At 41.5% G+C, this 13553-nt stretch overlaps 1 protein-coding gene across 1 annotated transcript in view; it reads right to left on the bottom strand.

Annotated features, from left to right (window-relative positions):
• Positions 1-2093: 2093 nt before the first annotated feature.
• Positions 2094-13553, bottom strand: part of PALS1 (protein associated with LIN7 1, MAGUK p55 family member) — a 2503255-nt gene continuing 2491795 nt past the window's right edge. The window contains exon 22 of the mRNA XM_044074024.1: positions 2094-5619. Within this exon, the coding sequence (XP_043929959.1) occupies positions 5443-5619 (177 nt within the window). The 3' untranslated portion in view covers positions 2094-5442. The remainder of the gene's footprint in view (positions 5620-13553) is intronic.

The raw sequence follows: 13553 nt of genomic DNA, 5'->3' as shown, positions 1-13553 counted from the left end.
TTAATCATCCTTGACTGTGGGGACCCTAAAAAAGCTGTTTTCGGTTGAGGAAAAATTACGAGAAAAAAATGCTTTCATTTTCTGATTGCACTCTCTAGCCTGAATGGAGTTATGATATGACCCTGTTAGGATAAAACTGATAATAGCCTTTGTCTTCAACCACAGACATTCTAAAACATCCCTGCTCAGATGCTTGTGTACAGAAATTTACCGTAGGTTATGAGGGTGCTGGGGATTGTGTAGTTATCATTTCTTTTACTTTTCTAACAGACCTCAGAGGTATACAAAGGAAGTTACTTTAGCTCCTGTAGGGGCAGTGTACTGCCTGGTAGCAGCAAAGTAGAATACATTATTGCAATCATTATTTTCACTTTCCTCACAATCAAACATCAGGCACATATACAGCTGGTTGCCTTTGGGGGTTAGGATTGAAGAGTAAGTAGGCATGCTATGTATTTCAGAAGTCACTTGAAATATATGACTGTGGCCATTTGAATCTCTGCTTTCATTCCAATCTAACACCAGAGGGTTGCATAGGCAGTGACTGTCTTGTTGGGAGGATTAGGGAGGCAGGCAGTATTCCCGTACATGATCTGTGTATCCTCACAACAACTGACTTGTTAATTTATTTTGAGCTACTATTTTTGTCAGCTTTGAATTTTAAGCCTTGGATACAACTTGTCTTCATTGAAAGAAAAAAATAAGACTGAAATTCTTTTTTCTTACTCTCAATTTTGGTTTAGGTCACTTTTGGACTAAAAGGTTGAGAAATGCTCTAGCTTCTGGGTACACCGGCTTAATTGAGTTATTTCCTAAATGGTTATTACTGTGCTGTCTTGGTCAAGAAAGTATATTGAAGAGACGGAAGGCAAACTAAAGCCGAACAGCAACATTGAATTTCTTTCCTTAATCATCATTTCTGTTCAAGCCATCATTGGGTAAAAAAAAATAAACTTAAAAAGCACTTTAGAGCATATATAAAGTTATGGCTTCTTGAAAAAGCTGAAGAAAAAAGGTAAAATGTGAGAAATGGAAGAAAAAAAGTATTGTACATAAGTGGGAAGCCCAACATGGGGGAAACTGTGGAGGGTGTGTTTTTTTTTTTTTTTTTTGCGGGGGCTGAAACAGTAAGCAGTGCCTAGGTTTCCAATGCACGTTAGTTCTCCCCTGTACATAGAGTTGTTGTAATGTATCCTTGTTGCACCTAAATGCCAGTAACTGTAAAATGTCCCTTTGTGAGATGGGCCAACACAGTGTGGTATGTATACATGTTGTAATAAGATCATTGTAGCTGCAGGTCAGTCTGTGTGTACTAATCCTAAAAGTCTGCAGCATGAAATAAAAAGATGGATAGAAGTGGTGGCAGTGACAGGGTGATACTTAGACTGAAAGTGCCCAGGGGGCCCACAACTTGACATTTGCTGGGGGCCCCCAAAATGCTTACACCGGCCCTGAGTGGAGCTAAAGGAGAAACAGATTGCAACAGCCAAGGTAAGGCAAAATGGGTGAGGGTAGATGTACTGATTCATATCTTCAAACTGCAGTCAGGACACACTTACCATCAATTGCATAGTTGTGTTGATGCAAACATAAAATAACCAAGAACTAGACTCCTGCCCTCTTAAACCATAAAGCAGCAGTACTACTAAAAATGTAATGCTCTACAACCATGAACCATATGACTAAAGCATTTTAGGTATTTACTTATGCAGTTAAGTTCCTTGCCTTACGTTCATTTGTGAAGATGTTCAGTCCCCATTCTGCCATATTAATCATACAGAAAAGGTGTGTTCTCTCAATGATTATTCTGTCAACTGGAAATGAACTTCAGGCTTACTTACTTGACACTGCAAAATATCATAAGCATGCTGAAATTTGAGGAAACCAAGTGCAACAAAGAAGATTTTAAAAGCGGATATCTTAGTACAAAATACAAAACACTTCTTGGGAAAACAGTAATGCTGTTTTAAACCCAAGATTCTTGTGCTCCTTCAGCTCAACAAGCCAGTTGCAGCATTTAAAAAAAACTAATCAATCTAAAAACTCACTCACAACCAGTTTCTAACAAGTCCTAATTACCAGTCTTCTCAGGCTATAATTCTAAAACTCCCACTCCAAGGAGAGTATTTTATTTCAAACTTGTGCAAATGATACCTGCAAAATTTCAAATAAAATTGCAAGAGTGCATACAGTTTAAAGTTTACATCCAAATTACCTTTTTTTTCAGGAAATGAAGAACAATGAACATTGAAAGTGAGAACAAAGGAATGTTAATCACACTGACAAATGTATATTCCCTAATGGCAGTGCTCTTCAGAGTAAGGTCTAAATGGTGCTAGAGGCGAACTGGTTAGTCTCATGTATATTTCACATCAATTTAAAACACACCCAAAGGCATGTGTGATTAAATCTACTTCCAAACACACAAGTATTTGGCATCAGAGTGACTGCACTGGGTGACACAGCTGTCAAATAGGCTCTTTTTTCATCTAACAAGTCTACAGAATACAAGGGGAAAGGGACTGGAGTACCAGCTGTACCACCCCCATAAACACATTTTTATGCAATCCTTCATTACTCCAATGTTCTTCTCAGAGGACAGAAAAGCAGTTGTACTTTTACTACCTTTTACACTTGGGCTGCAACTATGTCCAGTTAGACTTGAAGAAATACTGAAAAAATATGCAAACATATTTGTAAGCAAACAAAATACAGAAAAAGATCTCTATAAACAAATATTATGTCAAGCTACATACATCAAAACTATTACCAATGCTATCCCAGTGTTTTAAAATGTTAAAGGGACATGATTAACAATGTCTTGAGATTATAGGCAAATACAAAAGTGTCACATCAAAGCAGTAATACATCATGTAGCTTTTAAGTTGTTCTGGACAGCTAGAGTTTCATCTAAACTTAAGAGGCTGCTGTAAAAAATGTTGTCCCTACAGCTGTGTGATCACAGTATTGTAAATGTTTCCCTGGCTTGGTATGAAGTTATTTTTATTGTCATCAAGTTGATAACCGGGTAGGTCAACTAACCCTTTTTCAGCTAAGCCTGAGCTCTGACAGGACAAATAAAAATATACAAACAACTGAGAAAGTGGTATAAATTTGACACTGCAACAGTAAAGTATAGAATAGTTGACATATGCTACAAAGTAACAACAGAAATGCTCCCACAAGGGAAAGTAACCTTTTTTGAGCTTGGCACCAAAAATAATTAAGTCTGCTCTTGCAAAGATGTTCAACTTCCTGGTAGACTGGGTGGGTGTATGCTTGTTTAAGGGGGTGGGGTTGATACCTGTGACACTTGGATATGCATGCATATGCATTTTACACTGACCATCTGTCATTAATTACAGTCAACATATCTGCTCATATTTGCAAGAAACTTTACAAAAAAAATTAAAAGGTTATGATGTCATTGATCAAAATGCTCCCTTATGCTTATCTGGACTGGAAGGCCAGGCAAAATGAACTGAAGTAGCTCTCTAACACTGATGCTGAGGGTTGCCTACCTGAGTTCTAAGCTACAAGTACAAAATCTATGCTATTTCTCCCCAACTGCAGCAGTCAAACAGGCAGCCATCGGGCCTTTGCGTGTAAATCCTTAGCCGCACTCCCTGACAGCTGATGTAACCATCCAGGTTTTCTTGTCCTTCACTGGCATGTGCATATTTCCCCACACACATCTATGAGGGCTCTCATCAATGACTTGTACTGCTACGTCAACATTATATGGTTTTACAGCCAGTGCTGTTATGTAAACCTCCACTTATAGGGGAGCAATATGGGCAATTACTACTACCATTTCCCTCCCCCCAGGATGTGCCATTCACTCTAACCTCTTCTGCATGGCTCCTCTTAAGCTAGAGCACTAGTCGAAACTGGGTCTTGGTCAGAGATTCATTCCTCTATTCCACACAACTGGGGCTGGAATCTCTTATTTTTAGTGCACAGCAAGAATCTGAGCTACTGAAGAGAAGAAACTCAAATCCTCCTCCTTGCACATGCCTCAAAAGAGGGTACAGCTTGGTGGTTATACCAAAATAATCAGACCTAGTTTGTAACCTGATAGGAAGAACGTTTGAAGGTAATTTAAGTAAATACTTCCTTATATAGCAGCTACATTCAATAACTGTATTTCCAGTTAATTGTTGTTGCTAGACAGACAAAACACCTGGAAAACATTCTACAGTCAGAGAACCAACAGTGTTTCTCACAAACTAACACATTTCATCACCAATTACTCTTACACATTTTTAGTAAACAGGATAAACTTCCATAAAATAAACAGTGAATTTGACAAAAATGCTTATTTTCATAAAAATATAAGTCTCTATTCTCTAAATGCTTAATTAGAACTACAAAAATGTGAAATCAGTTCTTTTACCTATTAGTGTGACTAGTGTTTAGTAATAACACAACTCAGTATAAATATCACAGTTTAAAAATCTCAGCAAATATATATTCCATGTGGGCTAGTAACCCTCTCCTTACTGCTGGTTGTACAGTGTGTAGTCCATACAATTTATCACACAAGAAAAACGTCAAACCTTTTATCTTATATATTTACATTATAAATATTTTTTTTTTAAAGGACTTCATAACAGAGCTACTCCTAACTCAAGTGCTGGCTGATACTGGAATGTTGCTTTAAGACTCAAACACTGCCTCAGTAGGGACAGCTCTAAATTAAAACAAAAAAATGGTGCTTTATTTAATGCCACTTAACATGGGAGGAGATCTGCTTAGAAGCCGTCATATTCTGATTATGAAAGTCAACATCAGCCAACCACCTCACACTGACCAGAAGCATGGAGAAACAAACTAACCACCATGCATTTAGTTTGATTTTTTTTCTTTGATTTAAGGCTCTAGCTGAAAAAGCTTTTGCAGCAAGTATACTATCACAGAATATACATTGGTGCAAAAAGCAGTAGTCTTGTAATCATTTACACACAGTGTGGAACTACATAAACTACCACTAGCAGCATTATCAACTGGCTAGCAGTATACACGAAAAGTTCCATACATGTGTCAAAAATACATTCATTTTACTATCCTGGATATGTGTTATTAAAAACTGATCTTGAAAAAATGAAAAATGCCTGCAGAGCAGAATACACCAATGCAGCAAGAAAACCATTACTACAAAAAAATGCATCTTTGACAGGCTCTCCCAAACCAGGACACAGCAGATGTTATCAATAACACAACTTCAGAAGATGCTCACTGCCATACTTGGCAAATGATGAAATGCCACTGGTTCACTGCTCTTGCAGGTTCTGAACTATTGTACAAGTTATAAACATGATTTGGTAAAACCACTGGCAGCTTGGATGGGCACATTCATTTTAATACTTCATTCACCACTCTTGTAGCAAAGTTCTGCTGTGATTAGGCAAGTCTGTGTGCACTTTTGGCTCCATTTTATTTTCATCGCAGCCATGTAGATGGCACCCACTGGGGTTCTGTATCTAGTTTGTTGACCAGACGGAGGAGTTCTTGATATGCTTTGTCCAGGTCACTATTAACAATTGCTGCATCAAAATAATGACCATAATTCTGTTCCATTTCTCGGGCTTTCTCAATAATATCTCTTAGTTCTTCTGGCTGTAAACAAAATACAAAATGTACCAATCAGACAAAAATGTACACGTAAGGGTTTAAATAAAATGAACAGCTCCTGAAGAGTACTGGAAGGGATATATAGTGCATTACATTTTATATGCCTGTTCTAAAAAATAGTTAAAACACTAAAGTTAATTCCAGTCATGTAAAACTACAAGTTTTTCATGTTTTAGATAACTGTAACACCATATGTTTAGCTGCTCACAGACCAAGTCACTAAAGGCCATGATCAAGAGATTTGATCAAGAGACTATCACACTAAAAATATCACTTACTGTATCTGTTAATCTACAAAGGGAGGTCTCCTTAATAAATACTATGGATGTGTTTATCATCTCCGCCAGTCACCATTCAGGATTTTTTTTAATCTTTTTTGGAAATTCCCACGATGAGGGATGGATGCATGCCAGTGAAACAGCATACAATGATGTCAAGCATTTCTGTGACCTTATCCTCCTCACCCTTTAGTTTGTCCCTACTGACATTTGTGAACACATTCTTGCAAATAAAAGAATTAACCCCCCACTACTAACAAATGTTAACACTTGGTCAACTTTCAGGGAACACCAACAACCAAAGTCAGAAACAGAAACCAAAAAATGTAATACTGGGATCTCTACAACAGAACGGAAGCAACCCTAAGGTAGGCCTGACAGAATACTGCAGCTAGCTTCAGTCCCAGACCAAGGGCAGAAACACTTTAGTCCGCATACTAGAATTTGAGACCCAGAGAAAGTATTCAGTCACTGTCAGACATGCAACAAAGTCAGCTGTGGTAATACAAGCTACTGTTCCTATCCATGAGAAAAGGCTTTCCAGCAGTTTTGTTCATCCTGTAGGCATCCCACCAAAGTGATAAAGATATAGGAGAAAAGAGGGACTTGCCAATGGAACCAGAAATAATCTGCAAATGGAGGGGGAACATTTTTGGCCAGGGCCCACAATGGTCCCCCAAGCCACCTATGGAGATAAAAGTACAGTTTTGTACCTACCATAAATGTAGATGTCCGATAGACATGCAACTGCAGTCATAACATGTGGGTTGTCCTGCCTCAGGCAGCCCTCGGTCGGCCGGATTCCAAAGTCTGGGTCCGACGTCGGCTGATGTCGCATTTTCCTCCGACGTCAGAGCGGCTGGGGTACATAAGCATCAGCCGACGCCATTTTCTTCAGTGTTTCTTGCCCCAGATGCCAGGTGCCCCCCAAGGAAGGCTGTAATCAAATTTGGAAGACAAAAACAGGATTTCAGACAAATAAATGAGCAATAAAACAAATACACCATAACAGATATCCCCAGCTAAGAGAAACAGGGATAGGAGTGGACCATAGGCATAAAGGGGTATGGAGGGAGGGAAAATCCGACTGCAGTTGCATGTCTATCGGACATCTACATTTATGGTAGGTACAAAACTGTACTATGTCCTTCAAGAATGCAACTGCAGTCATAACGTGGGTAGAATACCATAGCTTAGCTGGGGGAGGAGGAATGCTCTAGGAAAAAGATGGTGTGGCAATCAAACCCTGCAGGACTGCCGAAGCAAAGCCTGCTCTGGATCTGGAGTATAGAGGGAGATTGTAGTGTTTGGAGAATGTATGCACGGAGCTCCATGTAGCAGCTTCTAGAATGTCCTTAGTAGGCACCCCTCTCAAGAATGCTGTAGAGGTGGCTGTAGCTCTGGTGGAATGTGGCCTGACATTGGCTGGAACAGTCTTTCCATGAAAGGAATAACAGAATCTGATGCAATGTCCAATCCATTTTGAAATTGTCTGTTTTGAAATTGCTTTTCCTTGGACTGCAGGGGCGTAAGCTACAAAAAGTTGTTCAGACTTCCTACTGGCCTTGGTTCTGTCCAGGTAGTATCGAAGTTGTCTGTGAATGTCCAAGGTATGTAACAGTCTTTCCCCCTTATTCTCAGGATTGGGGAAAAAAGCAGGCAGATGAATAGCTTGATTTAAAGAAACCCTGGATACCACCTTAGGCATAAAAGTAGGGTTGGTCCTTAATGAAACCCTGTCTCTGTGAAAAATTATGAACGGTGGTATTGCCATTAGGGCCTGTAGTTCCGAAACCCTTCTTGCTGAGGTAATTGCCAACAGGAAAGCTGTCTTCCATGAGAGAAACTGCAAGTCAACTGTAGCTGCTGGCTCAAAAGGAGGTAGAGTCAGTTTTTCTAGGACAAAACTGAGGTCCCAGTCTGGTACTAGGGCCTTTCTTGGTGGCTTAATGTTCTTGATTCCCCTGAGGAATTGCCTTAGCAAAGGGTGTGAAAAGACAGGAGGATCAGTGTTATATCTAGCTGAAATAGCTGATGCATGTATCTTTATGGAAGAATATGAGAGGCCGTTCTTTAGGATATCTGCCAAATATTCCAAGATGAGTGGGATGTTCAACAATGATGCATCATGTCCCTTGCTGGTATTCCAATTGCTGAATCTCTTCCATTTTGCTAAGTAAACCTTTCTGGTGGATGGTCTTCGAGCCTCTGTTAGTATCCGCTGAACTTCCTTGGAGAGAGATAGGTTGATGTTATTTATGGGATCTCCCAGGCTGTTAGCTGCAGTGTCTGAAGCTTTGGATGCACTGTTTTGAAATTGTGTTGAGTCAAACGTAGAGGCCAATGGGGAAGGGCCCACCTCCTGGTGTGACATATGCTCCGTAGTAGTGGGTACCAGTGTTGTCTTGGCCAGTCTGGAGCTATTATGATTCCCTTGGGTCTCTCTGCTTTGATCTTTAGTAATACTGAGGTCATCATTGGCAGAGGTGGGAATGCATAGATTGTTAGGAAGTTCCAGTTGAATGAGAGAGCATCTATTTTCCAAGCTTTTGGATGGTATGTCCTTGTGCAGAATTTTGTAGATGATGGTTGAGGTGAGAGGCAAATAGGTCTACTTCTGGCCTGCCCCATGTCGAAGTGAGTTGTGTGAAGATCTTTGGATGTAACCTCCACTCGTGTGGATCTGTGAAATTCCTGCTTAGGCTGTCCGCCAAGACATTGTCTTTGCCTGGAACAAACTGGGATTGTAACTGGATGTTTAGGCTCAGTGATTTCTCCCAAAGATGCATTGTCAGTCTGCAAAGGGGGTAAGAGTGGGTGCCCCTTGCTTGTTTATATACCACATCACAGTGGTGTTGTCTGTCCGTATCAGTAAATGGCCTTGCTGAAGTTGTTGTTGAAAGGCCTCGATGGCATGCATTACTGCCAGCATTTCCTTTTGGTTTATATGCAGATGTGTTTCCTTTGGAGACCATTGTCCTTGTATACACCTGCCTTCCATGTGCGCCCCCCATCCAAGGTCTGAGGCGTCTGTGGTCATGGTCTGTGTTATCTGTGGTTTTTTGAATTACATACCTGTGTTTGCCTGGCTCACCGAGGCCCACCATAGGAATTCCTTTTGTAGGCATGGAATGAGCGGTATGTTTGTCTCCAAGTTGTTGCTGTGCTGAGACCAAATGCTTTTTAGGTACCACTGAAGCTTTCTCATGTGTAGTCTTGCTAATGGAACCAGGAGAATGCAGGATGCCATGTAACCCAGGGCCTGTAGGAATCTCCTTGCAGTCATCTGGGTGAGTTTTGCTAAACCTTTGAAGTAATGAGTTAACTTCTCTTGCTTGTCTTCTGTCAGATAAGCCATTTGAGAGGCTGTGTCTAATTTGGCTCCTAAGAAGATTATTTGCTGGGATGGCTGCAGTCTTGACTTTTAGAAGTTGACTGTGTATCCCAGAGCTTGTAGTAATCTTATGACATAGTCCAAGTTTTTTGTCAACATCAATTTGTCGTCCACTTGTATGAGGCAGTCGTCCAGGTACGGGTAAATTTGTATCCCCTGGAGCCTGCAATGAGCAATTACTGAAGCCAGGCATTTTGTGAATACTCTGGGCACAGTAGATAAGCCAAATGGCAATGCTGAGAATTGATAATGCTCTGGCCCTGCAAGAAATCTGAGGTATCTTCTGCAGCTGTGTCTGATAGGGACATGCAGGTATGCCTCCTTGAGGTCCAGAGTAATCAGCCAAGACCCCTTGCCCAGCATGGGAAAGAGTTGCTGTAGAGTCAGCATTTTGAACTTTGGTACTATGAGAAAGGTGTTTAATGCGGACAAATCCAGTATTGGTCTCCACTGAGATTCTTTTCTTGGAACAAGGAACAGTCTTGAATAAAATCCCTGGCCTTGTTCTTGTTGTGGAACTTTTTCTATTGCTTTCATCCGAGTCAGCAGAGAGATTTGCTTGATCGCCTCTGCCCTCTGGTTTGGTGGTAGGTTTGGCATGCCTTGTTTTCTTGGCAAGATTTGAAAATGGAACCTGTAGTCACGGTCTATAATGTCCAAAATCCATTTGTCCTTTTGTCAGTCTGTGCCAATTTTCTGCAAACTGAGATAATTTTCCGCCCAAGGGAGCTTCTATTTGTTCCCTGGTAGGCGGAAGTAGAGGAAAGTCATTGAGATTGAGGCTGTGGGGCAGGTGAAACCCCTGCGTCGCTTCTTTGGTTTCCTGGCTGCCATTGTCGTCCCCTGTAAGGACCTCTGTATTGGCCTCTTCCACGGCCACGTCTGTTTTTACCCCTTTGAAACTTTTCTGTATTAGGAAAGGACCAGTTTTTTGAAGGCCAATTCCTACTGAATCTGGGGGGTTGAACCTGGAGGAAATCTTTCACCGTCTGAACTGATTTTGCTTTTTCCTCGATGATCTTTAACACATCCTTAGCATTAGCACCAAAAAGCTTGTTCTTTTCCAAAGGTGCATCCAGAAGTTTTGCCTTCACATGATCTGGTAGAGGTTGATCTTTAACCATGCATGTCTTGAATGACTGCCCCTGTCATAGCTGCCCTACATGAAGCTTCCAGTGCATCATACCCACACTGTAGGAAGTGATTGCTTACTTGCTGAGTATTATGTACAGCTTCCTGCAAAGCCTTCCTGTCTAAAGGATCAGGAGTGGCCAATGTTTTTTGTAAATCTTCTAACAGGAAATCCTGATATTGTAACATATGAAAAAGGCAATTCAAAGCTCTCATAGATAAGGTAGTGGAAGTTTAAACCTTTTTGCCCCATCTCTCTAATGACCTAGCTTCCCTGTTGGAGGGCAATGGATTTTTAGAGGTGGAAGCTGAAACTCCTTTAGGCCCCTGTGAAATAATTTCCAAATCAGCAGAATGGGCCCTGAATAAATGGGAATGTGTTTCTGGAACCCTGTAATACCTGTCTGGCTTGGCTGGAGCAGGAGGAAGAGAGTCAGGGGTAACACTAGAGTCAGAAGATAAATCATCCAAAACATCAAGTACAGGAGGAATAGCTAAGGGCCTGTGCTGGGGCTTCTTAAGGAAAGTCCGAAGGCGCTTTCTGGAATCAGAATATTCCTGGCCTTGCCACTTGAAATGTTCCCTCATGGTATGCAGAACTTCCCCAAAAGAAATATCCTCAGGAGGGGAGGCCGAGGGAATGGAATCCTCTGGATCCGAGTCCTCATAGGTCTGGAAGAGCTCTTCCTGGCTATCAGAGTGGACAGAGCCCTCAGAATCTTCATCTGATGGAATAGGGTCAGGGGGTTCAACCCGGGGCCTTTTATCAGAAGGAGGCTGGGATCCTCTCTCAGGATGGGCCTGCAAACCTCTAATCATAGAAATTAAATCAGTAGCCATAGACATAATTTGTGTCTCTGGAGTAGGCTAAGGTAAGGTTTTAGTAGTAAGATGTTTTGTTTTGCTGGCTGCCTTAGCCCTAGTGTAGGCCTTAATAGACATGGCCATAGGAGGCCTGGCAGCTCCACGTGCTGGAGTGACCTTGTCTACAGCAATGGTCTCGGGCATTTCCTCGGTTTCGGTATCCGGAGGAAAATCAATAACTGGCATCGGAGTGATATCGGGAATCGGAGTAGTCGGTAATGTGGTGTCTTCGGTTCGGAGCGGTGGAGAAACCATCTCAGAGGGAACCGGCGCACTCGCGATTGGTTTTGGAGTCGGAGGTAGACGCGGGCCGAGGATGTCGGTCCCGGTCTTTTCGTTTCTTGAGAGTTTGCGATGTCGGAAGTTCCGACGGCATTGTGTAAGCAAATTTTTCCCTGAAAAAATCTTCAGCGAACTCCGCCCGGCGCCTGAGAGTGCACTTGTTGAAGTGAGCACAGGCTACACAGGCCGAGACGTCGTGGTCTGGGCCAAGGCAAGGAAGACAGTACGAGTGGAAATCCTTATGAGGTATTTGTTTACCACAAGAAAGACAATTGTTAACTTTTTCAGTAATTTCTGACATCGGCTGAGGCAAGAAAAGGTCCCCAACGGGGTACTTAGCTTTTTTGATGACTTCGGAATCGAAGAATACAGGAGCTGACCGACCGGCACTTGTGAACTGCTTCTGCTTCGGGCACCGCGCGGCAAGAAAGACTGGAGAAAATGGCGTTGGCTGATGCTTATGTACCCCAGCCGCTCTGACGTCGGAGGAAAATGCGACATCAGCCGACGTCGGACCCAGACTTTGGAATCCGGCCGACCGAGGGCTGCCTGAGGCAGGACAACCCACATGTTATGACTGCAGTTGCATTCTTGAAGGACATCAGTCCTCATCTATCCTTGGTTACCAATGATACTAGAAAATCATGTTTTTGACCACCACAATGTGATACATACTCATCTACAGACCAGGAATTGCCGCCGCCCCCCCCCCCCCCAAAAGGAGACATGATACACAGCAACTTCCCTTTAAATCCTGCAGTTCATCAGGAAGAGGGGATGGTCATTATCTCTTAAGAAATCAATATTTTCGGGTTCTTACAATACAGACGAACCAACACAAAATCTGTAGGTACCAAAGTGAAGCAGAAAACTAACCACAAAAAAACGCTTTGGAAATGGTTCACAAAAGGATTCCAAACCAACACAACTGCATTAATTTTTACAAGACACAGAATTTATTGAGCAATTTTGTCTTCATTAAAGACGTCATCAGAATGATTTAGTACACCAAACAGTTCTCATTTTTAAATACTACTGACAGGAGATGGAAGTACATTTGATTACACCACTTCCTGTTAGTCAATCTCTGTAAAACAAATGTTTTCACACTCATCAACTTATTAGAGTAACACACTCCAGATAAAATTAATACTACTATATTATTTTCTAAAAAACATATTACATTTTAACAGCTTTTAGTCTTTTAGTAAAATACATAAAGTGCATCACTAATTTTATTGACAATGGCCTCTCGTCAACTTATGAATGAAGGTTATCAAGGTACTGTTTTTATTGTAAAAAAAATTCCTGTGCAAAAAGTTATCATAGCATCAATGCTGCATGTAAGTAATGGGGTAAACTAGTATTAAGACGCAAATGCCATAGTAATTCCTGATATTCAAGTAATGTCTCCCACTGTCCACACTTAAGGCTTGGTTCTCTTTGTTCTAATACTCAAAGAAGGGACACAGTTTTCTTACATGTTGATATAATGCATTTGTTTCCACTTAAGTCATCTCGTAGTAATGCTCATAAACTTTTGCTTTTTAGGGCTCACTCTGTCTTCTCTATGCAAAATGAGAAACGCACCTTACAATAGCAAGGTAAACCACACCTTTGGAAAGACAATTAAAGTATTTATTAACAGTAGTAGAAACGACTTCCGCGGTAGTGCAGCGGTAGCACTGTTGCCTCACAGCAAGAGGTTCTCCAGTTCGATTCTCGGCTGGAGTGCGGGGAGTGCCTTCTGTGTGGAGTCTGCATGTCCTCCCTGCGGTTGGGTGGGCATTCGAAAGACATACGTAAATGGGCGTGCCTTCATTGAAGGTTGAACGTCGAGCTGGCACCTCGGCATTCGTCAAAATCTACTGCCAATCATTAGCAGACCGGATTTCCACTGTGGCAACCCCTAACAGGGAAAAGCCGAAAGACAACAACATTAACAGTAATAGAAATATTAACAGTCGGGA

Source organism: Protopterus annectens, chromosome 6.part0 (assembly GCF_019279795.1).
Source record: "Protopterus annectens isolate FY-2018-M chromosome 6.part0, PAN1.0, whole genome shotgun sequence".
Lineage (NCBI taxonomy): Eukaryota > Metazoa > Chordata > Ceratodontiformes > Protopteridae > Protopterus > Protopterus annectens.
This window is presented reverse-complemented; position numbering and strand designations above follow the sequence as displayed.